A 27,632-nucleotide genomic window follows, 5' to 3' on the forward strand; every position below is an offset into this window, starting at 1 on the left:
ATATCAAATCTGAAAAGGAGAGGGGTCTCAAACAGCTTTGGGGGCAAATTATGACAAAAATTCAACTACGGTGATGACTTCAAACAATGAGAATAAGATTTGAAATCTGTGAGAAGATTAAATGACTGCAGTTTGGGAACGAATGAGGACAAAAGTCCGTCCATCCTGGAAAATATCCGCTATTGTTTGTGATTCTTAGAACCTCTTCCACAGCATCCTCCTCTCTGTCTCAGCTTTCCTGCTTTCCTTTCCTTTTCTACACATTCTTCCACAGTCTAACTGTCTTCAGTCAAAGGGTAGTATTTTAATGGTGGGGGGGAGGCGGGCCACCGAGTGATAACTCCTCCCCTTCTGGCCAGTGTGAGTGTAGAAGGAGGGAGAAAGAAAAAGAGGGAGAGACAATAGACTTTAATCACTCATGTGGTTTGAGAGCTGTTGGCAAGCCAAGTTCCACGCACTCGAGAGGGGAAAAAAACAGAAGACAGAGGTGGAAGATAGAAACTGTTTTGTGGTTGAGGAGAGAAACAGGAAGGCAGACGACTTGAGAGGACCATTAGTTACACCTCTGAGCTGAAGACAAGTCCAGTTTGCAAGGAGGAGGAGGCCACCTAAACATCTGGCAAGTCGAGACCTGAAGGACATCCCAACTCTTCATCTTCATCCACCCTGCCGTCCGCGCTGGAGTATGTCCTGCCATCCCTGTCACCCCTGCCGCTGATCCAGGCAGTCAGCATGATCTCCCACTACCCTCTAGCCACCCTCCTGCCCTGGCCTGCGAATACCCACCACAACTGTCCGGACCTGGACTGCACCTTACTGCTGGAGGGGGAAGGAGGGGTCTCCCTGCAGAGGTACCAGCCTCGCTCACCAGAGAGCAGCCCCCACCACTGGGTCAGTACACGGAGGAATGATTGTGTCTATTTGTTGAGTCTGTTTTGATTTTCGGGGGAAAGCACAGGTACTTCCAGTCTTGTAAAACACTCTGGCAGATGTCGGCCTCTGAATGAATGACCTTCCTTGTGGCTTCCATTGTTTGGTGTCAAAGGTTTGGGTGGTTTTGATAGATTCAAGGGTGGGAAGTGATGCCGTTAAGTATCTGGAACAGGAAAAAGGAATAAGATTAAGATGGAAAAAGAAATTCCCTGAGAAAAAAAGGGCTGGAACTGTAGAACAGCTAAAGATTTGCAGTGAGGAGAAGTGTTTGTGTCTCCTTCAAGGTCTGTTTGTTGGATGGCTGCGGCGATGGTAAGAAACATGGTGAGAGTGATAGGAGAGGAGAACTGTGGAGAGTGTTGGTGCCCACTCAAAACACACTTGTCGAATTTCTAGATGAAAATACTTCATCACCGTGAATATATGGCACATAGGAATAAACGATTTGTTGAGATAAATGGGACTTTAGCTGGTTTCAGCAGTGTGGTTTTAAGACAATTTTCACTTGTTCCATTTGTTGATTTTTTTCCTTTTTTTGTTTTTTTACATATGATGAGGAAGAAACTTTTATGTGTGTGCGCATGGAAGGGTGTTCTGGACTCAGCAGTTCTGGCCCGGCTGCCGGTCACACCAACAGCTAACTGATAGTGACACATTCCTGCGCTCAGCAGTCTACACTTCCTACATAAAACCACCAGTGTGATGTACAGTAAGAGAGGGTCATTTTGAAGCCAAGTCCAAAACATCCTCAACTGAAGTGATTAGTTGTCAGCTATAAAAAAAATAACCGCCAAATATTTAGTTAAATGGTTAATTGGTTTGAGTAATCTTTTAAGGAAAAAAGTCTGAGTTCCTTGATCCCAGTGTCTTAAATGTGAATATCTATTGGTTACTTTACTCCTCTGTGATGGTAACTTGATGTATTTGGGTTGTGGACACAGAAAAACAATTTGAGATGTCATCTTGGACATTTTTTTAAACCATTTTTTCCTGACAATTTATAGACCAAAAAATGAACTGCTTAATAGTGGATATTTTGGAACTCTGGTGCAGCGATGGCTTTGTATTTTCTCAAATTATTAAATTTCAGTTCCTCAGTTTGACTTTGACTCAGGGAAATCGTATGCAACAAGATGACAGCTCATATCGCAATAATGCAAAGTAGACAGTAACCTTTGGCGACACGGGCGGGAGGACAGCTGACCTCTTGTGTAAAGCAGTAATTCACATTCACTGAACTACCTCTTATTACTCACTGTGTGTGTGACTGGTCAGAGTTCGCAGAAGAGGCTTTAGTCACTTTGCTTCAGAACCCAAACGCCTCACTGACTGTAATATGCAGAGCGTGACGAAAACATTGCCTGCATTTACACTTAATGTCAACTCGCGTGCATTTTTGTTTGTTTACCTCTGCTTGATTCCTTCTGTGACGTCACGGATTCCTCAGAACAGAGTGATTATCAGAAAACAACTTGCAGCGACAGCTAATTCCGGCTTAGTCGTCGCTGATTGTTTTCATGTGCGCACTTGTGGTATTGAGGCTGAGGCGAAAATGTTTTTCAGTGTTTAGACATGGCGGCACATGGAGATTCAATGAGAAGGGAGCCTGAGGTCAGGAAAAAAAAACAGCCTGCTGAAGTGTCCTCGAGCAAGACGCTGAACACCACCTGCCTCAGTGCTGATATCATGTGACAGCATGATATCAGGAAGATTTCGCAGTGACAATGTTATGTAAACATATGTAAGCATAATCAGGGAAATGTTCTTGATGTACACAAGGGAATAGCTGACTGTTAATTATATATCATTATATTATTATTAATCATTTATTCATGTGAATGCAGTATATTAGTGTCGAAGCTGGATGAGGTGGAGCTCATCTTGAACTATTTTAGGTGGGACTGCAACTAATGGTTGTTTTTTCATTTTCCTCTGATTATTTTCTCCATTAATCGACTGATTGGTTCGCAAAAAAAAACTGGAAAAAGAAAAAGTAAGAAATACAGATCAGAATTACCCAGAGACCAAAGTGACACCTGCACGAGGTTATCTATTATTTATACTGTCCCATACGTATAATTGAACACAATATCAACACAATGTCAACACATTTTTACATACCTTCATTTTTAAAGTAACTAGTAAATGAAACCTTCACATGAATGTCGTGAAGTAAAAAGTACCATTCTTGCCTCTGAAATGTAGAAGAAAGTGACTCAAGAAAAGACTCAAGCACAGCACAAGTCTTCTGGATGTTAACTTGAGTAAATGTATTCCACCACTGTAATTAATCTCCATTATCATTACTATGAAAAGTGAAAACAACCTAATTTGCAGTCACAGTTCTATCATTTCTGTTGGGTGACTACAACATTGTGACTGTGGTTGTATTGGGAGAACATCCTCCTCCTCCTCCTCTTCCTCGCTGCCTATCTGACTTCCTGGCTGACGTGTCCTCCCGTCTCACATCACTGTTTCCGCCAATTGTTTTTTAAGGTTACAAGGATGGAGGTTAGCCTGCAGACGCTGACACTCTCTGAAATGCTGCGGCCGAAGTGAGGCTCGGCTTACATGCATCATTCAACGTGTCAGAAACTCAAACCTTGTGACTGTTTTTACAATACTGGGTTGTTATTGGCCTCGCAGCTGGGCTAGGGGGAACTAAGAGGGTGGCAATATGGAGTTCAATAAAGTAATGTGAGAGAAAAACAAAACCGTCAGTGGAGTAATCTTGGAAATTTAGGAGAAGTTTGTTTCAGTTTAGTCTTTTGTGGAAGTTTCTTGACCCCAGCATGATGCCTTCTTTATAAAACAATATTATACAATTTCTCCTCAATTTCTCCTCCTGGAGGACTGCTCTCAGGTGTCCCCCGCTCTCCTGTTAGATAACTATTTCCCTACCTACACGAGGTTATGAAACCATGCCATAAAGGCAGTGATTGGACTGATCACCTCTCTGTAATCAGCCTGCTGTCAGGTCCACAGTTCAGCTCAGAGAAAAGTGACGAGTGCTGAGGTGTCAGACATTATCCAGTCCAGTCCACTGTGGGTAATGACACGCCGGCATTAAGACACATCATAGCTCACACGAGGCTGAGAGCGAGAAGAAGATGGAACAACAGTGGATGATGAAATTCACAAAGAATGGATCTATGTATCTTATAAGATGAATGATTTGGATGTTGCAAGATGTGTCACAGGAAGGAATAGCAAAGGTCTTGACCGGTGTGAACCCAGCTGGCCCTAAGTGAAAGCGTTGACAAGTACACACAATCTCAGTGGGTTATCACAGTACATGTCACTGCCCTGACTGCACCTTAGAAAACTTTTATACTCTTCTATCTCTGTCAGTGATAGGGCAATACAATTAAGCCACATGCCGGTCAATAAAAGCACCAGCAGAGGGAATGTCAGCTGACACCTCGCACCCGTTGGGTTACACTAAACAGCAGGGTGGTTCAATAACCTCAGGGGGTCATTCTCTGGAAATGCAGAAGTGATTTTCTACAGGGAAAACAGGGGCAAAGGCAAAGAGAGGGGACATTTTCGATGATGCGGTGTTTTCCATTGAAAAAAAAAATAAGAAAGCTGAGCTAGCACTCTTCCTTCCCCTTTCTTGTCCTTTTGAACAGAGAAGTGCACGTTTGGTGCTGATGCTCAGTGACGTCTCAGTGTTTCCATTTCCAGTGTTTTCATTCTTTGCTTGTCATGTGTTTTGATGACTGCTGTGATTCACTCATCCGGCCAAGACTAGTTCTTGAGCGTTTCCCTGTAAATGAGTGCAAAACTTTATAGATTTCAGTTGTGCAACTGTAAAATGTTAATGAAATACAGATCCATCTCAAAAGTTGGCTAAAGGTCATGTTGATAAAAAATTCATGCAGACAAATCGTTTTTTAATAAAAATGCATCAACACAGCTTGTAGAGGTATCTCTTTTCCTCAAAAGCATTATTACGATTGTGAATCATTGAGCCAATAGTATAACAGCATTAATATCACTGTGTTTGATCAGCGATCAACAGTCTTGGGAGTTGCCAGTCTGTGGAAAAATGTTTTAATTAGCTAGGTAACCTTAGCAGTGTTAGGTAGCACAGCTAAATGGCATCCACTTGAGGGGACAGATTTTTTGTTGTTGTTGAAAACATTCAAAAATTCACTCGAATTATCAACAGAATGTGAATAAGTAGCAGCTTTGAAGTTATGATGCCTATATTTCGTGTTGCAGAGATATCTATTTAACTCAGTATGCTAACCAGCTGGCCATCCCTGAGCTCTTCTTCCCCAATGTACTTCCATCTATTTATTTTTCTTATGTACATTCGTACTTATTGCACCTTTAACAACAGTGGCAATTACATACAAAAGACAAACAGTATGTGTGGGGGCATGCGGGGGAGATGGATTGACACATTTAGTGGCTGAATGTTATCAGTATCACACTTCATATATGACACAGCTGGAGGAGTACCATACAGAACAGAATCAATGTATTGATTGACCCCAAAAGCACTGGACAATACAAGGCTCAAGTGGAGGGACAGTAATGTGCTTCTGTCCCATTATGTTCTGTCTCAAATTGCACAATTCACAAACAACCACACTTCTCTTTTCTCCAGAATCCAAGTCTCGGTCACCATTCTCCTTTCAGTCCACCACTTAAGAAGTTGTTGACACACTCTGGTGATCCCCAGCGTGTCAAGTTGTCTGGTAGCCTGTGGCTCTGCAGAGGTTCAGGATTGTGATCTTGGGGCCTAATTAGGTCGCATAATGGGACTGGTGTGAAAAGTCAATACTGCGGGCATTGTCCCTGTCAACAGAGCGTCCATCCCAGTGCAACAACACCGCAGGAGCAGCTCGCTCAACTGGGGCAGAAACTCATCGCACCATATGGAGATGGGCGTGTGTTTTGGGGTGGTGTGTGTGGGGCTGATAGGAGGCAGAAGGCAATATGTGCAGCAGAACCCTCTTTGATTTAGTTTTTTTATGGTCCTGGCATCTATGTGACTGTGTGTGTGGCAAGGTGCCCCCACCGCACTCTCTCACACACACACACTAAATTCTCTACGCCGTTTCCCGCTCAGGCAGGGCTCGCAGTATTAGCCAAGACGCATGACAGGGATCAAGCTGACTTTGTGATGTGTGTATTAGCGTTTGTGTGCGAGTGTGCGAGGCTGGAGGCAGCTGGTGTCCGTACAAATTATTAATGTGAGCGGTCAGCACGCACACATTCTGTATGTCAGCAGATTAGTAAACTATAATAAGTCCGCCGAGGTCAAACACAAAGAAAAACACCAACTTTAGAGCAGGAAATACATCTGGTGTGTTTAAGTTAAACAGCAGGATGTATTTGTATATATATATATATATATATATATATATATATATATATATTACAACTTTGCACAGTGTTTGAGGTGTCGATATTGATGTGACAGAGCAAGGGTTATACTTTGGTTGCTGTTATGGCAACTGCTTGTTTTTTTTTTGCACCACATACAATACAGCTACTGCCTCTTTAAAGCAGCAGCTCTGATGTGTGTTGTTGTGCATCACTTGCACAGTTTCATTTCCTACACATGCTTGACACTTCAATCTAACAATAACAGCACTGTAGCGCGTTATCCTTTTAGCTTTAAAATAACTCGATGGTCAACGCAGGTGTGATTTTGCACGTTCCGATGTGATCAGTGGGTAGTTCTTTTCTGGCGGCACTTGTCACCAGTGTGTTGCCGGCTTCATTGATGCTGCGTGTTGTTTTTGTTGCATACGCGACAACTTTGGGGTAGCATGTATCTGTCGGGCAACAGATGGTCCACCTCTCATTAGCAGGGGGGTCAGACAGACAGCCGAGCCAGTCCAGACCGATTCATTCAAGGCTTAGCGGGGCTTAGATCTGGGATGGGGTCAGAGTTGGGGCCCCATGACGGGGGAGGGTTGCATATGTGTGTGTGTGTGTGTGTGTGTGTGTGTGTGGTGGGACTCTAATTTTCCGTAACCCTTTTGAGACACCTGAAACTACCTAAACTACCAGCATCTGAGTCATCATAGCTACAGAGAGGATTATCCTCGCTCTGATGCAACGGTCCAGCTGACCCCATATGGAGGCTGGTTTAAGAAAGAGTAAATCTGTTTCCCAATTTTTTTATAGCCTTAACATCCCCGAATATAAATATTATTTGGTGTCAATAAACTTTGAGCAGCACCCTTTCCTTTGAATGAATCTTGGTTTGCAGGGTCAGCGGTGTTTTAAAGTGGAGTGTGCAGGAGGAGGAGGAGGAGGAGGAGGAGGAGGAGGAGGAGGAGTGGGCTCGGTCTGCAGCTCTGGACTTTACTGGAAACTAATGATGTCACCCTTCCAGAGAGAGAGAGAGAGAGAGAGAGAGAGAGAGAGAGAGAGAGAGAGAGAGAGAGAGAGAGAGAGACGGGGAGAGAGCTCCACAACAGCCAGGACAATAGATCTGAGGGGAGCAGAGACATGACATAAGAGAGGAGGGAGAGAGGCAGACAGAGCTTTAATGTGGCCGTTTGAACAAAGGGCTCAGTTGACCGAAGAAGACAGAAACAAAGACAGAAAATGCAGCTGTGCGTGTTATGAGAGAGGACCTGGCCTGCCTTATCTATCTGCTCTCATTGTTTCTCCTACTGGATCCACAGACACTCATCTGCTGAGCTGTAACCTCATTAAATAACGTTCAGATAAGCATATGGACGCGCTGAGTGCCTGGCCACCGCCGCACTGCTCTTTAACTACCTTTTTAAACTTGCTTTGATTGTCTCGTTCTGAGGTTTTATTGAGTTACAGCAGATCATCCTGTCCCCACACCATAAACTCAACCTCTTGACTTTTGTTGCTCTGGCGAAAAAAGAAAAAAAAAAAAAAACCTCTGCTGACTCTGGATAAACACAGCGGTTTATGAGCTCTGCCCTCTACTGGGCAGTATGCTTTGGAAACACAAACCCACCAACCACACACAAACACACAGTAAAACACACCGTGTGCGTACCTATGCATAACGCAGGAAGAATGTGCGGACAAAGAACAGAAAGTAGTGACACGTTTGGTTCAGGCACAGGAGCGGCGACGACTTTCCACTCGAGAGTTTGGATCCGGTCGCCGGGCGCTAACTCCTCTCACAGGATGAAAAATGATGAGTCTCCTCTCCGTGTTTACTCGTATCCAGCAGGAAAGAATGAAAGCAGAGCGTCTATTTCCGGTCTGGAATATGAAATCGCTCTTTTCTGTGGAAGCCGGTGCATGACGGTCCTGTTGCATCACGCTTGTCTTTCAGCCAGTGAGGATCCTCACAGTTTCTGGCTGTTCTGTGAACTCTTTCCCGTCTGTGTCTGTCTCTCCCGCTCACACTCACAGAGGAGATAATGTCCTTTCAAGTTAATCTCAGCACTTTCTCTGATACATGACCTCCTTATCTTGGATGGAAACACTGAGACCCCCACTCCCATCACTGTTCTGTTTTGTCAGTACTTTGATGATTCTCCTCTCCTCTCCTCTCCTCTCCTCTCCTCTCCTCTCCTCTCCTATCCTCTCCTATCCTCTCCTCCATTTTATGACCATGCTCCAGGCCAGAGAGGCTCCCCAGCCAGTCAGGTATGAGGACAGCAGGCTCGCTGGAGTCAGGAGGCTGGAGGCAGGAAGTGGGAGATTTCCTGGAATGTGCGTTTTTCCCCACAGTGGTGCAATAACAGCGTGAGGCAGCACTCCTCCTGTTTTTGTCCCCTCTCTGTCTGTACCGTGGCTCCCTGTTCTAAAATCGGTGGAACAGGGAGAAGAGGACCATCGTGCTTGGGAAGTTCAATAATAGCAGGAACCCTCGTCAAGGGCTTTCCTAAGTGTAATTACGTCATTAGAAAAGGAAAACTTGAGGACTGGGCTGTGCTTTCTGTAGGAATGCCATATGCGATATTTCATAGCCTTTCAAACACTGCAGCATGAAGATAACAATCAAGTCTGCTACGTTATCGTTAACTTTGACATTAAGGCTACAGGAAATCTGTCTCCCTACAGTTCACTTACATTTACAAGAGCTCTAGACTTAAGTCACAAATATAAGGATAGGAAACTTCAAGATTCTTAAGCTGAATTATACTCTACTACACACAGGAAATGAACTGTAATATAACTACTCTACTATAGTTACTACCTACTGTACGGATACGAGAACTTGCATTCAGTCATGTAAGAAACACAATTAACATCCAGTGTCGTTATATTCAGTGTTCTGCATTCATTGACTTGATGAGACTAGCAGCTTGACTTGCAATCAGCAGACCTCACAGCGGTGATAAGGCTCCAGGAAGTCACTGTTTTCGGTCAGTCATGGACATAACCCTGTCATTCCAGCGCTTTGTTTTTTTGTACAGGTTAAACAAATGAGACATAAGGTCTAGAACACACAGTTTGTAATCTCTGCTGTCAGGGGTCTCTTAAAACTCAGAACCAGAGATGTAAGTGTCGTGGGATCATGGGATTTGTAGTCTATAGGGTTCAACAACCACCATAGAGTGCTGCAGAGATGACGTGCTTTTGCAGGCTAACCCAGAGATAAGCATGGCTATGGTTCCCTCGGCAAAAAGCCTGTGAGATTTTGATTATTGCTGAAAATAAACTCTGTGGAAAATACAGGCTTATGATACTCACACGCATTGTTCAGCAAGATAATCTCCACAGATAATCTCCACTTTTGTGATTTTTGAAGCATAAATAAAATCTTAAAAAGACTTAAATGTCACTACAGAAAGCTTCCTACTATATTATACTGTACGCATTTTAGTATAACAAGTTCAATCAATCAATTCTACAAAGAAGCACTCGTGAGTAGATACTGATAATGTCCCCGAGAGCGTCTGGAGTCTCCTTTAGCCACTTGTTAGCAATCACATTAACACATTATAATTCAACTGTGGGGTATTCACTAACATATTTTATGTTGTAGAACAGAAAGTGAAAGCTTGTGGTAACCACAGACCTTATTTCAGGCATTTACCCAAAAACCCCATTCATTAAAACCTCTTCGAGATAAGGGTACCGGAAGTTCAAAAGAGCTAACTTCTTTTTCAGGTTTTAGGACTCATTCCTGTAGCGCTGCATCGCTGATAAAAATCTATCTGACGTGAAGCTGGCAGAGATGTTCACGGATGACACACCTTCACCAGATTCCTTCCTCAATCTCTGACTCACCGGGAAGTCATAGGGGTAGGCGACCGAAATAAACACATCATTACTGATTATTATTACTGAATAAAATTACGGATTTGAATGGGTTTAGTGTAAGTACACAATTCAACAAAATGTACGTATATAAAGAAAAAAAAGGTAAATCATTTAAAAACATTTTAAATGTAGAAATGTCGCATATCATATCTTCAATCAATGAGCATTAGAGGTTCTTGTAGCTGGATTTTGGTCCCTTTAGAGGGCTATATGTTTCCAGTCTTTGTGGTGAGTTAAGCTAACCACCCACTTGCTGTAGCTTCATGTTTAGAGAACAGACATCAATCAATCTCATCTAACTTTTGGCAAGCAAGCAAACTGAGCCCCTAAAGGACTTGGGTTTAGAACAAAATACCTAAAAACTGCTCTGGCATTTACTGAAATGTGGCCTCCTCTTCCTTAAACTATAGACCAGGCCTCATCCGATGTGTCCCATTAGAATACCATTATAGTTAAATGGACCTGGATGGAATGTACATTCTCATCTCAAGTTGAAAGATGTGCGTACTCATCTGCTCATCCGTCATCAATCAGACGGAACAGCGGCTGTCACATTTGTCAGACGTCTTGTTTGCGCTGCGATGTGACATCGCTCCCACTGTGAGACCAACACTCTATCCCCCTCGGGGCTGAGCTGGAGGTCGTGTGGGGTCGCAACCTTCCCACTGCCCCTCTGGGCTTCCCAGAGCTCCAGAGACCCAAGTGGACAGCGGGGCAGCTCGGCCTGGGAACTGGAGCCCGGCCAGATATGCAGTCAGCAAGAAGAGCCACAGATAAGACATATGACCACCACCACCACACACGGACACAAACACGCACACCGGGCTTCCCTGGCCTTCTGGGAGCAAAGATACCCAAAGTGGGGACCTTGTGTGTGTAGGTGCATCTGTGTGTGCTGACAACGCGGTGTGTGACGCTCAGTGTGACGCTCAGTGTGACGCTGGGGTTATGTGTTGGTGTTATGGGAGCCAGAGGAGTGGGTGAATATATCACGTACACGCACATACACACATACAGCAGGTCTAGCCATATCTCCCACTGAGCCAGATGACAGTCAGGATCATAACGTTTGCACTGTCTCCGGGACTCTGAGTCAGTCGTTCAGTTATTTCATCAGCCGACTACAAACGTATGAACTGCCGCTTGCTCACATTTGATCTGTGTTTACGATACAACTTTGTACAAAAAGACCCCCCACACAAAGTCCCTACTTGATTCACATCTTCCCGTTTATTCACACAAGTGGGCTGTTTGAGTACGTGTGAAGGCACATTAACAGTGGAACAGTGTTGCCCATTCTCACACTGAGCCTATTTTCCTCCAATGTCACTGACAATGCACAGTACTGGTGACGGCATCTCCAGCCTTCCTTGCATTGTCCCACGCAGGGGCCGCGAGGCTGCAGCTGCTACAGTGCATCACTTCATCCACTCATATGAAAGCTTCATTTTAATATTTATTCTGACAATAAGTGTGTTTCCTTCCATCTTCCGTTTTTAACGGGTATAAATTTCTAAAAATGAGTCAAATCTGGAGCCTAAGTGGAAATGCAGGCAATTACAAAATATCCTGAACTAGACCAAAAGAGTTTTTTCAATCAACTGAGGCAGAAAAGTCAGCGCATTTTAAACAGATAAAATTTTGTGATATATTAAACATAAACATGGAAGACAAGACAAAAGCAGTATCTATACAGATAAGAAGATGACAACGCTCCTGAAATAAATACATGAAACTAACTAAATACCATCTTTTAATTGTGTTTTATAAACAACAGCGGTGCTTGTGAACGAAAGAGGTCACAAGACGCCTATCAGGAAGTGAGTTTAAACAAGACAGCGCAGACAAGAAACATCTTGTAATGTTAACATCACAAAATGGCAAAATGATGTATATTATGGCACATTTGGCATTTTTGATGGTATATTGTACAGATGGCAAAATCATAGCACAAAAATGACAGTTATCGCACATACAGGCTGATGGCACTTGACTGAAGATACAGCGCCACAAGCTATTTATGTCTATAAGCAAACATTTTCTTTCACAAATTTTCTTAAAAATTTGGTTAGAATTTGCCAATCTGACAATGTCACGTAATAAAGCGGAACCTCCATGTAAATAATACAGTGCGCTCAAGCTCCAACACTATTGTGACGCTATCTAAACAAAGTTAAGTTAGCTTATTTGCTGCAACTTCAAGCCAGAAGCAAATAAATAAATAAACAAACAAACAAACACACTTTTTAACTCCCAGTATGTTTACATCTTTAACAAGTAGCCTAAAACATATTAGAAAATATACAGAAATAATAAAAGTGTGGATTATGATAATAAACTGACATGAAACCCACCCCACCTCTGGTAAACTGTACAGAGAGGTGAAGGGTTTTTATTGCTGGGACCACAGAAGAAGAAATCAAACATGGCTACACAAACTGTTCACTGGGCTATGAAGCTTGGAGGTATTAACTGCTATTATCAATAGTTAGCATCTAGTTATATAAACAAAAGATTTCCCTATATATGATATTTTAATTTAGCCTACCACACCTCTGACTGTAGACCGCTCCTCGTCCGTTCGATAGGCTAGCAGCTTGAGGCTACATTAGCTGCTACTAGCATAACACCATAGAAACCAATGCCTAACAAACACGAATCGTCGTCATCTCCAACCGTTGCGGACCACTGGGATTGTGGGTAATGTATGCGATGGATTGTGACCAGGTAGATTGTGTGGGTAAAATAAATAAATAAATAAATAAAAAATACAATAATCGCTGCTTTTACAAATCAGTTTTGATCCTTTTACTGTAATTGTCAGTTGATAGTTATTTACTTAAAGGAGTGCTATACTGAATCAGGTTAATATTAGGCTTCAGCAAAAAGTCAAAAAAGTAGGTATCTTTGAGATTTATGGCTTTTATATAGTGAAATTCCTCATGTGTTACCATATATCCACCTGACAAGACAACCAAAGCAGTATGGCACCAAAAAGATTGACAGTTAGTCTAATCTGACCTCCGAAGTCTAATATTATAGAATTTAGCACAAAACAAAATTGGAAAATCATCCAAGACATCAAAACACAAGTTTGTGTCAAGTTTTGTCACTTTTAAAAAAATCCATAAAACGGCAGCAACAATCATGAAATGAAAGAGAGAGAGAGAGAGAAAATAATGTTTTGTTTTTTGTTTATTATTGTTGTTGTTGTTGTTGTTGTTGCTTGAGTTCGTTTTAACAAGGAGGAAGTCAAATCCTTTAAAAATACAAATGACAAAAATCAGTGTGAGTGGCTATGAACTTCCCAGGAAACAGATTTATGGTTTGTGCGTAATTGTGTGTTGCGCAAAGCACAAATCAAGAAGCCAGCCTGCGTCTGAGCGCGCAGATTGTTGTCAGAGTGTGATGAAAGTCGGACAAAAAGGGAGGAGGAGGAGTTTGAAACGGGACTGTTGTGAGTGCAAGTGGGAGGAGCTGGGCCATTCAGTAGAAGAAGGGAGAGCCTACTGACAGACAGAGGAGGATTTGGAGCTTGGAGCGGACGGAAGTGTCTGTGTGTAGTGAAGGAGAAGAACATTTTCAGCGAGGGCTTGGGATTTTCTGTCTTTTCTTCGTAAAAAAGAAAAATAAGGACCACGTCTTCTTCTTTCCTTTGGCGGATGATTCCCGAGCTCTGATGTTGTCCCCGGATCATGAAAGAAACGCTCACCATGAAATTCGCCTGGAAAACTAAAATGGTAAAAAGACAACAAAAAAAAAACTCTCTTTGGTTTTTCATCCTGTGCTCTGTTGTTTGGTTTGTGAGAGGAAAGGGGGGTTCAAGAGGGAAAGGTGGGGGGAGAAAAAAGAGGAGGGGGGTGTATGTAGGCTTGGGAAAGTAGCGGATCAAGGGGGGAGAGGAGAAGAGAGGAGAGGAGGAGGAGGAGGAGGGGGACGGTGGGGAGGAACAGTCCGAACATTGAGTTTTGATTGTTTCTACTCGGCTTTAAATCCAGTTTAACCTACATAGTCTGCGCGTAAAGATGTCGCGTAAAGTTTGGAGACGTGGGGATAGAGGGGAGGGGGAAGGGATAATAATGATTAAAAAAACAAAAATCCCCTGCCGACTTCGCCAGAATATGAACTCGATCCGCTAGCTCTCCCCTCCCTGATGGTGGTGGATATGAAAACTTTTGTCTGGGGGCCCACGGTGTAACGGAGAGGGAACAATTGGCGAGGCCCCTGCCTCTCCACGGGTCCCAGCTGCGTCCAGGCGAGGAAAACACAAAAGGAAAACCAGCAGATCAGCGCCAAAGATTTCACACAACTGTTGTTGTTGTTGTTGTTGTTGTTGTTGTTGTTGTCTTGGGAGTATTGTTTCACGCACAGCTGATGGCGTGATAGGCAAATGAGCACTGTTTGAGCAGAGAAAGGCTGCTGCTTGCTTACTTTAGTGCCCTCCCTGTGCACTTTTTGAGCATCTTCTGTGGAAGGACCAGAGTGAGTGCAGAGAGTAAACAACTCATCTCCTGTTTACATCCAACCCAGGCTCCTCTGAGATGCTCTCTCTAAACTCACCCCTATCTGCTGTGCAGTTTTCCCCGACCCTCCTCTCTCTGGTGGCTGGTGAGACTCTTCTTCCATTTTTCCTGCGAGCTCATGGAACTTTGTCCCACAATAAGCCCAGAACTTGGTGCACAAAGCGAGAGCAGAGCTTTTTTTTTCTCTCTAAAACTCTGCTCTGAAAAACATCTCCAGTTCTGTGGCTGACAAAAAGCAGGGCTGTGTGTGTGCAGACTGTGAACTCAGCAGCCCGGGCCGACCAGCACAGAGACCTCCCGCTATTGTTTTGGGAGTGTGTGGACTGCATGACTCATGCACTGATGTATTTATCTGTCTCCGCGCCAGCCATCCATCCAGCCGGCAGCCAGCGGCGGCTAAAGACAGAGGCAGAGAGACGTGCACTTAACTGACCATAGGACAAGATGCTGAGCGGGGTACAGGCATGTAGACGTGTTTCTGACAAATCCATCTCAGGACGTGCAGACACGCTTGTCGGTTTCATCCGCCAGATCCCCGTTAAAAGCCCTCTTACTCCTCCTCTCCCCTTTCTTTCTCTTTCTTTGTTTTTTTTTTTTTTTTGGTTTGGGCTTTCTTTTCATCTCAGCATCACATGTTTCTGTTCAAACCCAAACACGGCCCGGTCATGGCTGAGTGCCACCAGGCCTCCAGGATCGTCCATTGAGCCTGTTAACAGCAACTTTGACCCTTGACCTCCTCTCTGGCACCCCTTCTGTTTGGGGAATAGTGTGGACTTTGCCAGTGAGCTGTCTAAATGAAAGTGGGGACAAGTGAGAGTGATCTTGGCCGCTGCGGCCTGAGTGTGTGTGTGTGTGTGTGTGTGTGAGGACTTGGCCACAATACTGCATGCGTGGTGTTTATATTTGGCCTCTCCTTCGCTGTCTCTGCCTCTGTTTTCGTCTCCGTATGTTGATGTCTCAGCAGGTCTGTGTTTGTGCGCGCGCCCTCGCTTAGCAGAAGTTTTGTATTTTGATTTCTCTCCGCTGCTATCCCCTCTGTTTGTGTTTGCGCACTCCGCCGCGCGTCAGTGATTTACAACCAGAGACAGACAACAGTGCATATGGGGCAAGATGAGCACGAATCCGTTTAGTCTCATGAGCTGCTCTGTGTGCGGCTGTGCTCTCGAGGCACAGATTTGTAATCAAGCTATCTTGGCTCGTATGAACAGGCAGACAAACACGACAGAAACATGTCAACAGAGAGAACAAGTGATGCAAATGTCCTGGTTTATTGTGTTGGGGGCTTGTTTTAGGGACTTCAGCCATTCTGGCTCCTATCTGCAGCTTAAGGGGAAAGGAGTCCAGCTCTGACTTCAGCTCCAGAGAGACCAGGACATGGTGAAAGAGATGGATAGGGAATAAAAGAGGGAGTAAAGACAGGGAGGGAGGCCTGGCAGGCTGCAGCGGTGGGGGTTGGGGAGCTGGTCATTCTTGATGTTTTACTGCATTTTAGTCCTTCTTTTACTAGTTTGTGAGAGCGCTGTGGTTCTGTTTTTTTTTTTGGTTTTTTTTTTCTCATTCTTCCTTCTGCTTTTCCAAAAAAAGCTCACTATTGCAGTGACACTTGTGGATCTCAACTCTGCAGCCTGCAGCTATTCACTGGAAACTGTTATCTTTTTTTTTTTTTTTTTTTTTTACCCCAAAACTCATCTCTCCTCTCTTCTGAAGCTTTTTCTAACATTCTCTCTGTCTCTTCTTCCAGAGCTCGGTGCAGGACTGGGGGGAGGAAGTCGAGGAAGGAGCCATCTACAATGTGACGCTGAAGAGGGTTCAGATCCAGCAGGCCGCCAACAAGGGAGCGCGATGGCTCGGGGTGAGTGAGTGGGTCCCGTCTGATGTCTCCCTCAGTGTGACGGAATCACAGCTGACAAGGCTTTTTGAAAGAGGAGACGAGTCAGGCTCCAAACCCCTCGGCGAAAAAACAGATCACACTCAGGCTTTTTTTTTTTTTTTTCCGCTCTCTCAACCTGTCGCGCTGCAGAATCTGAAGTGGAAAAGTCTCTGGAATTTATCACGTGTAAATGGTTTATAAAAGCATTCCAGAAAAAGCAAACTCTCTGTTGTTTCAAACAGACCGTATCTCTCAGTTCAGACAACACCTTTTTAGTCGCCTGCTGAAAATCAACAGTTTCACCAGACCTGGGCCCGTTCAGCTGCAGCATGTGATTTCCTGACTTTCCCGGCTGCCAACAGAACCGCTGCACTCCCCTACGTACAGTGGAGTTTTATAAAATGCTGCTATGACAAAAAAAAAGGAGGGGGGGGGATTTAAAGGCTTTTTCTTGAGTTGTGCATTTTTTTTCTTCAGTGCAGTTTCCTCCACTGCTGCTGTTTATACCAGCATAATAAGACGTTAGACAGTGTATTATTATGTTGCACAGAAGGGCCAATTAGGGGCATTATCCTTCGTTCCTCGTGTGTTTTCTCAGTCAGATGTATGGGGATTTTCTTTTGTCCACAAGAGAGGAAAAACAGGATCTTGTGTTAATTTGTGTGTTGGACTGTTGTCTCTCTGTGCTTCACATGAGGGGGGAGGAATTGGCACATGAAAGACAATGTAGATAACAGCTCTGAGGCTTTAAAACTGTATTGACGTATTGACGATGGCTTGAGCTGCCAACTGTATTCAAGCTAATTAAAACAACATGGCTGCTTTATACAGTGCTGTCTATTGAAGGGGGAGCAGAATGGAGAGCGATCCTTATTGAGACGTCAGTGTATTTAGTATGAACAGTCAGTTGTCAGTGAATTACGGCAATTACAATCGGTGGGTTTGTACGCCGACACTGACGCATTGTTTACAGAGTGAGCAGACATTGTTTGGAGATTCAGTGTATTTCTAATCCACTGTGAATTCTAAAGTCTAAGTGTGTCCATGACTGTGCAGTGTGTCACTCGAGATAAATAGCGGTATTTCCTCAGTGTTATGTTGTTATCAGAGGGGAGAGGTGGGAGAACTTTCTTGTCTGGAGGGACTCAGGAGGAGGAGGAGGAGGAGGAGGAGGAGGAGGAGGAGGAGGAGGAGGAGGGGTCTGCTGTGATTAAAAGCAGATTGGAGCATTTCCTGTTGTAGCGTGCTAACTTCACCAAGGTCTCTTTTCTCTGCACGTCTGTGCCACCTCTTCTCCGATTCTCTCCCCGCCTGTTTTGCAACCGGCTTGCTCTATTTCCCTGTGGACACAATAGTCGGACACATCTGGAGAAATTAAATATAGGTCAGGATTGTCCGTACTGTTTCCTCCCTCCATCCATCTCCGTCTGAAGTCAGGGTTTTTATGTTTTGCCGTTTTCCTGCACTATTTTTTTTATTTCCTTTTCCAAGACGACTGTAGCTGACAGTCGTTTTCATTTGATCAGCTAATCTGCTGATCCTCTTCGAGATTAATTGGTTAATAAATTGTAATATTAATATGTTTTTTGAACATTAAACTGCGTAAAGAGTCAACACCCAGAATAAGAGCATGAACCTGAAAATGAACACCGTATGTGACCTTCAAGAGAAATAAGCCTCGCCAGTAGAACAGGGGGAGAAAAAGGCAACAGACAAAAAAAGGGTGGTGCCAACTATAAATAAAATACAACACAAAATGAATTACGTTTTGTTCCGTTATTAACTGTGGGAGATGACGACCAAAACAACCTGCCACATTAAAAGTATTAATCTGTGGTGACGTGCATCCGAAGCCAAACAAAGCAAAAAGAAAAGCTTTGGAAGCAGCGGCCAAGTCCCTGCGGTGAATAAAAATCACTCCTCAGTTCACGTCACAGCGGATTAACAGACTGTAAAACATGTTTGTGTTCAGGCGGAGGGCGACCGTCTACCTCCCGGCCACACGGTGAGCCAGCTGGAGACCTGCAAGATCCGAAGTATCCGTGCTGGAACACTGGAGCGTCTGGTGGAGACGTTGCTGACGGCGTTCGGAGACAACGACCTCACCTACACCTCCATCTTCCTGTCCACCTACAGAGCCTTCGCCAGCACACAGACTGTACTGCAGCTGCTGCTGGACAGGTAGGGGCTGGTGCCAGGTGTTGCATAAAGTCAAAAGAATGCACTCACTATATGTTTTAGTGGGTTTTGTTAATATCGCCTTATTTTCTGTTGCAGGTACGGAAGCGTGGAAGAAAATGAGCAAGACTCAGGCACATGCCGAAGCTCTGAAGCCAATGGAGCCATCAGGAAGTGAGATACATTTTATATATTCACCACTATCAATTCCATATGAGCAGCTTTTATAGATAACATCCTATAACTTATCACACCTGTCCCTCTATTGCTGTCAGCTATCTCAACTCTAACATCTCTTCCCCGCTGCCTCCACAGCGCCTTGGCCTCCATCCTGCGTGCCTGGCTGGACCAGTGCCCCGAAGACTTCCAGGAGCCGCCTGACTACCCGTGTCTCCACAGGCTGATGGACTACCTGCGCAGGGCGCTGCCGGGCTCCGAGGCTCTCAGACGAGCAGAGGGTCTGCTGGAGCAGCTGCAGAGTCAGGCTGGCATGGATGAAGCTGATGGTACTTAATCCTTTTTTTAACTTTAATATAAAGTTTGGTGAAGAACTATGGATTGAATCATCCTAAGTGTCAAAGTTCCTGTGATTTCAATCGTGTCATGTTTGTCTGGTTTTAGCTGGTTTCCACGGCAACAGTTCTTTCTGCCTGGGGGAGGACGAGGAAGTTGAGATCGAGGTCCAGGAGGACTTCCTGTCGTTTGACGCCGACCTGGTGGCTGAGCAGCTGACCTACATGGATGCAGTAAGTGAAGGGGAAATGAGACGGACTGGCAGTGTGGGTTGAGCAGGTTAGACCTCTGTGATGTTTCGCCGGTGTCATCATCCTAACATCAGCCTGTTTTTCTGCTCTAGCTGCTGTTTAAAAAGGTCGTACCCCACCACTGCCTGGGCTCCATCTGGTCCCAGAGGGATAAGAAGCACAACAAGCACAGCGCGCCCACCATCCGCGCCACCATCACGCAGTTTAACGCCGTGGCGGCCTGCGTGGTCAGCACAATACTGAGGCACAGACAGATCAGGCCACATGTCAGAGCGCGGATCATCCAGCGCTGGATAGACATCGCTCAGGTTAGAAGAGACACACTAATTCATCCAACAACCAACCGCAAAAAAAAAAAAATGGGACCAGGTCATGACTGTTGTTTTGTTGCGTTCTAACAGGAGTGTCGAATACGCAAAAACTTCTCCTCTCTGCGAGCCATCGTCTCTGCGCTGCAGTCCAACCCGCTGTACAGGCTGAAAAGGGCATGGGCCTGTGTGCACAAGTAAGCCTCCAATCTCTCAGCTATGCAGATAATCTCAGCAAGTCTCGATAGAAGAATCAGCCCTTTGGCAGAATTGAACAGCATCAGTGAGGTGTTTGTTTTGCATGTGTTTAATTTAGCTGATATTACCGTTGGCTAACATGAATCTGTGCCCTACGCAGAGACAGCATGCAGACATTTGAGGAACTGTCGGACATTTTCTCCGATCACAACAACTACCTGACCAGCAGAGAGCTGCTCATGAGGGTGAGTTCAAATTTCAGCATTTATTTCACATCCAAAGGGAAATTATTGTGTATTTAGTGCCCTTGTAAACATTTTTAAGGGTAGACACTATGGGTGAAAACACCTTTTTCATGCACTGGTCCGAGAGGACGTACAAAATACACATTTAAATGCTCAGATTTCTGTTTTGGTGAATTATCTTGGTTTTTACAGAAGGGTTTTTTCATATATAGTTCATAACCTGATTTATATAACATTTAATTCCTGATGACGTGGTAAGATGTTTTGAATGGCGTCAACAGTGTTGACGTAGAGATTAGCACTGAATTAACATGAATATTTCAAAAACACGAAACAGAAAAGCTTGATTTGTTCAGATTTCTGTTTTGCAAGTTTATGCAAATGAGCGCTTTTTTAACAAGATAATGCATTATTTGCATACTTAAACATAAAACTAGAAAGAAAGTTAGAAAATTATTGTCGTAATCAAGTTTCATGGCGATGTGTTTGTTGAAAAATGTTCACCCGTGGTGTCTCCACTCATTGACTGAAATCCTGAAAACGTGACCTCATTTTCTGGTTTGACGCTTTGTTGGGTTTTTTTTTTTGTTTCCTTCGACAGGAAGGTACTTCAAAGTTTGCCAGTCTGGAGAGTTGTGCCAAGGAGCACCAGAAACGCACCCACAAGAGACTCCAGCTGCAGAAGGAAATGGTGAGACAAAGAGACCAATGCTCCTGACGAACAACGCCAAGTTTTCAAAGAGTCTCGAAAAACAGAGCTTTATAATTTGAAACAACAAATTCCTCTCAGGCAATGTACTGTAAAGTGAGCTCTAGCCTCTCCAGTGTGATGAAGCCACATGCTCAGCTTTGTTTACTCAGTGCGCTATGTGCTGCAATAAGCCCGTGTTGTATTTTGCTAAACCCACACTGGCGTCTGTAAACCACCACAGTGTAAATTAGTCTCTGGCTTTGTTGTGGCCTCCTAAAAGTATTTATTTAATCTAAATGTGGTTTCAAAGATATCACAACTTGGTGTTTCTCCACAGGGAGCGATGCAAGGGACGATACCGTACTTGGGGACTTTTCTAACCGACCTCACCATGCTGGATACGGCCCTGCCCGACCTGGTGGAGGTAAGAGGAGTTTCTTGACACCTGCTGAATTTGTGTGAGAGCATGTGTCTGTGAGTTTGCGCACCTCGGCGGATCTGAGAGCCGGTCTGTGTAACCGCTGTCAGAAACTGGGGCGTAAGTTTCCATGAGTGCGTGAGGAATTTTGTCGGAGTGGTCCACCTAATGCTGTTTGTCTAAGCGGCCGCTGGTATGTGATGTCTGGGGGTCTGACAGCGTGCTCTTTGTGTCCTCCGCAGGGTGTTCTGATCAACTTCGAGAAGAGACGCAGGGTGAGTGCCTCCTCTGACACGATTAGACCATCATCACACGGTGAGCTCGGCCGATGGTTTTTAAAGATCTAACGCTGGTGGTATTTTCTCTCTGACTCCGCAGGAGTTCGAGGTGATAGCTCAGATCAAGCTGCTCCAATCGGCCTGTAACAGCTACTGTCTGACTCCGGAGAAGTCTTTCCTCCGCTGGTTCAAGAGCCAGACTCAGCTCAGCGAGGAGGAGAGGTAACTGCTGATTTTGCACAAAATGCCTCTTTTTTTCCCCCTTGTTTTTCACCATTATCCATTAGATAACGAGCACATTAGAGCATGAGGTCATGGTCTGTTGGACCTATTGTTTAACACAAAAACACAATAGAGGCTTCTTTCTCGTCGCTTCTCCCTGCTGTTCTTCTGTCCCGTCTTCACTCCCTACTGATCTATTATGTTCTCCTATCATCTCTCACTTTCACGTGGGCACATGATTTTATGGTTTTTTATGGTGATCTTTTTATGTTTATATTATGATGTTTTTTTACTCATCGATGTGCTCTTTTGCAGCTATGCCTTGTCCTGTGAGATTGAAGGTCTTGGTGACAGCAGTCCAACCTCACCCAAACCTCGAAAAAGCATGGTGAAGAGACTCAGCCTGTGAGTACAGCTAGGAAATGATATAACCTAATGGAAGGAGGGTCTAGTTTTAAATCAAGTTAAGAATACTCTCCTGTCATATTCAAGCACTGGATGCCTGTGACCTATTTATTTAATTATCTAATAGCTGACTTCCTCTCCTCTCCAGGCTGTTCCTTGGAACAGACAGCAATGCAGCCAGCTCCCCGGTCAGAGAGACGCCACGCTCGCCTCCTACTGGCAGCTCCGGGGAGAGCATGGACTCGGTCAGCGTTTCCTCCAGTGACTCCAGCAGCCCGTCAGACAGCGAGGGCCTCACCCCCACACACACCTCCGACTCCCAGCAGAACAAGGTGGGTTAATGCCGTGGAGAAAATGTGTTGGTTTTGGTCATACTTGGCCGTGTGAAAAGTATATGTAGGATGGCTGAAATCTATGTTTGACTTTAGTTTCCAGTATGATTAATTGCTTTGATGCCGGATTCAGACTAATCTGAATCTAATCTGTCCATTTGCAGTTAATAACTAAAACCGCAGAATAAATCAATATATCACTTTATAAAGCAAAAAACCAAAACCGAACAAACAAAACAAAACCTTAATATGTTAATGGTGTAATCTTTTTTTTACATAGCCACTAAACATTAGATCAAGTAGATCCAAGTTGCTTGTTTGCTAGCTGCTGTCAAAAATAATGGAGGACAAAATAATGTTTACTGGATAATTTCCAGCAGTTCTTTATTTTTATGAGGAATGGGTTGTCAGTGACACATTAACATTTTTTTGATGTATTGACCTTTACTGCAGTTCTGCTTTCTGTGCAGAGTGAAGTGAATGCGGGAGCTGTCACCAGGAAACTCTGCAGAGAAATGCTCAAACATTAATAGATTTATGATGCATGTCCGTTCTGTTTTTCAGGACTGACATATCGATCCGTCTCGCTAATCATTACTGTTTTTAAAACGGAGCCCTCATGTGTCACAAAATGACAAAATGACACATTTATTACACATGCAGCACACAAAAGATTTATTTGATTTAAAAAAAACAACAAAAACAAGCATTTTTATGGCTTTAAAATAAAATCTTGATGAGATGAGAGAAGATCCTCCACTGCTCTTTCAAAATCTTGACAACCTTTCCTTGAAAATACAGTTTGCCTGTCTCCCTCCCCTGTAACAATTTATAATACAATCCCTTAATGAGTAACAGTTCAGTTTATCTGCTTTGAGCCCTTCAGGTGTCACTTTGCTCCAGTAATTCAAAGTCACGTTACCCTCCACCATCATAGATGGCTGCGAGTTTAACATCAGAATAATCAAAATGATCCAGTATTGGTTAAATGTATCTGTATTTAACCAGAAGTTGTTGGTATGTCTCCTCAGCTATCAGAATCCTCCTCTTGTACTTCACTTCACTCCATGGACACCAGCTCATCGACGGCCAGTGTCTCCATGACTCCTGCGTCTCCCTCGCTCCCCGGGCCCCTCTGCACCCACAGACGCTCCGTCTCCCTCACGCCCTTGAGCCCCAGCTCGCCGAGTCAAACCCCGCTTTATAACACACAGGCGCAAGACGCGTGCATCATAAGAGTCAGTCTGGAGCACGGCAACGGGAACCTCTATAAGAGCATTTTGGTAAATAAGCATGTGTGTTTGTGTTCCTGTGTGAAGCTCCATGGTTACATTTTGACTAAATATCTTTCAAAACCTGTGTGAGTAATCTTTTTTTTTTTTTGTCTACCCCTCAAACAGTTGACCAACCAAGACAAGACTCCGGCTGTGATTTCTAGAGCCATGGCGAAGCACAACCTGGAGGTGGAGCCAGAGGAGGGATACGAGCTGGTACAAGTCATCGCTGAGGACAGAGGTAAAAAAAAAAAAAAAAAAACAAGACTCTGCTTTTGAAACTTTTCATGGTTCCGCTGGGGTCCACTCCAAAAACTGAGATTATTTAGCTTGTGCTAATTTTCCTCAGATAATATCTTCCATCAGTGTAATTTCAGGATATATTGCCACATGTTTTATGGGAGTTTACAGTAAACAGGAGCTGTTGCTGCGGTTACTACATAAAACTATTATGAAACACCTTTTGTATTTGCAATCCAGCATTTTAATTATTGCAGTGTTTTCCACTGATCAGCTGTTTTCCAGAGTTAATGAATCACAATGACCCACGGAGTGCTGACTCAACTTCATACCGGCGCTGACAGTACTTTCTCTCGTCTCTATTTATTTGCTCTTTCAGAACTGGTGATCCCAGACAACGCCAACGTCTTCTACGCCATGAACACATCGGCCAACTTTGACTTCCTGCTGCGGGTGCGAGGCTCGGCGGGTCGGCCGGTCCAGCTGAGGAGCAGGTGTAGCTCCACGCTCCCTCGCACTCAGCACCGCTCAAGCCTGTCGCTAAGACTCAGCAAGGTGACACTGTGACCCTGGGGATCCAGCTGTGGGCCCTTACACCACTAATCCAGGACAATACTGGGTATGGACTCGATGTGAACTGATGGGCTTTGGATGATGAGGACGGATGAGACTCTCTGCAGTCTGACCCTGAACTGAACCATCCCTTCTTCAGCCTTAATATGGACCATGGATGTGTAGCATGACTGCGGTGCCAGTGGGACTTTTTTGACGAGTGACGCCTGCGACAAGAGTGAAACGGCGACCCCATGTGGCCCTCGCTCTTTAGAATGACAGGTTTTTTGCACATGTTATGGGAGCAGCCAAACTCCTGACCTCCAACAGTATTCTGTGTATGTTGAACAAACTTCTTTTTGTTCTGTGACGTCTAGTCTAGTTGAATATTTACCTTTCTGGAAGTGTGGTGAATGCAGAAAGAGAAAGACTGATGGTGGAAGGAGAAGTGGACCAGGTGCGTCCAGTCCCGTTGCCTTTACCGATGAATGAATGGACCTCTGACAGTCTTCCGAATGATATCGATCAACTGATTGACGGGATCTGTGATGTCATTATTTTCCCTCACCCGTGCACAGTGTGCACAGCTTGTTCAGCCCCTCTCGTGTTATGAGCTGTGTGACGAATGCAGTGTTACGTGCGTTCTGATTGGTTCCATTACTTGGTTTTAACAAGTCCCTTGCAAATATTAAAATGGCCTTACCTGCCCTTTCTTTAGGGTGTAGAGATTAAATCTGTGCTGATTTTCTGACCCAGGAAGTCTTTTCTTTCTCATTCTCACACGTTCAGCGTGGGGAAGATAATAGACGGCGTGGGGGGAACTGACTTCCTCGGGATAGAAAGCACCACAAAGTGTCTCAGACTGATGCATACTTGTACCTCTTTGCCCTTCATTATATGAACTATAGAGTTGCACTTGTCAGTTGGTAGGAGATGCCAATGGATGTGAATAGAGAAGAATGAGCAAGCCGCTCTGTAAGTGGTTTTTCTCCCTCTTCACTAAATGAATTACTATTTTTGTTTGTAATTGTTGCTTTTTATATGTTTTTTTGTAACATGATTCAGGCCAGGAATGTGCCAGTTCGGAGAGCATTGATGGAGGACTTTAAAAAAACAGTAAAAGTAAATGTTAACGAATTCAGAGTGTCATTTAAAAAAAAAAAAAAAAAAGCCAGTGCCAGATTTTTACTGTGATACATTTTGAAAAGCTTCACTGAGGTGACACTTCACTTCATGACTCACACAAAAGCCAAACACCTCTCCACGCAGCAAACAGCCATCTGTCCGTCTCACGAGCACACTCCTCGTTTAACAGCACCGTCACTAACACTTATCACCTGTCACATAACTGCCACATTTTCTGTGGAAAAACACTCACAATGTCATTTTTTTTTTTTTGTCCCTTTCGCTCATCATCCACTCCTGCAGATCTTAAAGTGTTATGTTATTGTGTCGTCATCAACCAGGTAAAGCCCTTCGGTGAATGTGGGAGAACTGGTTCCCTGTTGGCCTTATGTTAATGGTCCAATCATTTATCTCCACGCAGCACTTCACTCCACTTCTCATTAAATCACCCTCAGTTCCTGTGTTCTTCACTGCCAAAGACTCTTCCTCTACCTGAATAAATAAATTATTATCATTATTATGATGCTTGTTCTGTGATTTTTTTTTTTTCAAGGTATCATTTCACCAGATTACATTTATGTGACAATCATAAAATACTCTAGTGATTTACCTGAAGAGAGTCATCACATGCCTGCTGTCAAGGATTAAATTGCACCATGAGGGCCGCTGGCTTATTTCCATTGTGATCCTCTGACGGGGCGAGATGCCAAACACTGAAAGACCATCAGGCTCAAATACAATATCCATTCACTTCATCAGAATAACATACATGGACAACCAAGAGGGAATTTGTAAACAGAACCCTATTGTTAGATACTGATAGCTAGTCATTTCTCCATCGCTTACTTAAACTTCCCTTTGCTTCAGTGAGTTTCAATGATACTGGAAGTTTATTCCATTAAGTTGCAGCCATGTAGAAAAAAAGGTATTTTTGCCCAACAAACTGCCGAATCTAGAAATAATAAAATATGTTGAGCTGCCACTTGCAGCGCAGGCACTTCATTTACCAAGTCCGCATATTTCATGGTAAGTATGTGGTAATACCAAGAAACACATCTTACATTTCTTTGAAATAACCTTTAAATTACTACAATGACTACCTCATAATGTTTGGCTATTTCTTGAATCATTTTGAAACTTCAAATATGTTCATTGGTAATTATTATTTGTATTATTATCTTTAAACTAGAGTTGTACATCTCTTTTCAAAAAAAGCACACAAAGTGCTTTACAAAAAGATTCAAACAGTAATAATTCCAGATAAATGACTGTGCAACAGTGCAATGCGTACAATAATAAAACAAGCAAAGTAAGAATTTACTCAAACAAACTAAAAAACAAACTAAAAAAAGGAAGGGAACCTTTCAGGAGAAAGCTGTTCTAAAAATGTGTTTTAAAGAGAGGTTAAAAAGAGGAAACAGAAAGTCTGCCTGCTCTTACCACCAACGTACACGAAACTCTCTGCTGATCGTGCCTTTTTAAAGCAACATTATGTAGAAATTGGCACTTTGTGTGATTTGGCGCCCCCCACAGTTTCTGAGTGCAGCTTCACTGTCGGTTTGTATGAGTTTGTCAGATGTAAAGTAGGTGCCAACTACAAACAAAACTCATTACATTATAACAATGTTATGTGTTGAAAACTTGTATGTTGAAGAAAAGATGTGTTTAATGTTGTGATCCTGCCCTCTCACTGAAGTTACATAGTGCAGAAACAAACGATGGAGGGGCTGAGACAGAGACATCGTTCGCACATTACAAGACACTGTGCTGTCAACATGATTCTGAAGCTGTAATTTTAAGGTTAAATGTTACATAATGTGGCTTTCATTTCCAACTAGTTTTTGC

The 27,632-nt window shown here is 43.8% G+C and overlaps 1 protein-coding gene across 2 annotated transcripts; it reads left to right on the plus strand.

The window, feature by feature from the left end:
* The first annotated feature begins 388 nt into the window (after positions 1-388).
* Positions 389-26,307, plus strand: rgl1 (ral guanine nucleotide dissociation stimulator-like 1). Of its 2 annotated transcripts, none has more exons than XM_037115025.1 (18): positions 389-891; positions 16,429-16,539; positions 18,530-18,738; positions 18,835-18,909; positions 19,051-19,241; positions 19,357-19,481; positions 19,592-19,807; positions 19,901-20,004; positions 20,166-20,250; positions 20,852-20,941; positions 21,279-21,365; positions 21,602-21,634; positions 21,738-21,859; positions 22,175-22,264; positions 22,413-22,596; positions 23,628-23,879; positions 23,997-24,111; positions 24,490-26,307. In XM_037115025.1, exons 1-18 carry the CDS (start codon positions 733-735, stop codon positions 24,675-24,677), a joined length of 2,436 nt encoding a protein of 811 aa, XP_036970920.1. In that variant the 5' UTR covers positions 389-732; the 3' UTR covers positions 24,678-26,307. The 2 variants fall into 2 exon arrangements, with proteins under 2 accessions (XP_036970920.1, XP_036970921.1); XM_037115026.1 differs by lacking the exon at positions 389-891 and adding an exon at positions 13,694-13,904.
* The last annotated feature ends 1,325 nt before the right edge of the window (positions 26,308-27,632 follow it).

The sequence above is a fragment of the Acanthopagrus latus genome, chromosome 11, assembly GCF_904848185.1.
Source record: "Acanthopagrus latus isolate v.2019 chromosome 11, fAcaLat1.1, whole genome shotgun sequence".
NCBI classification, from domain to species: Eukaryota; Metazoa; Chordata; class Actinopteri; order Spariformes; family Sparidae; genus Acanthopagrus; species Acanthopagrus latus.

Bases quoted from the DNA above. Each gene is read 5' to 3' on its own strand.
- rgl1 (XM_037115025.1), top strand. From the start codon at position 733: ATGATCTCCCACTACCCTCTAGCCACCCTCCTGCCCTGGCCTGCGAAT. The intron at 892-16,428 runs GTCAGTACACGG...CTCTTCTTCCAG, and splicing joins AGAGCAGCCCCCACCACTGG to AGCTCGGTGCAGGACTGGGG. The intron at 22,597-23,627 runs GTGGGTTAATGC...ATGTCTCCTCAG, and splicing joins CCGACTCCCAGCAGAACAAG to CTATCAGAATCCTCCTCTTG.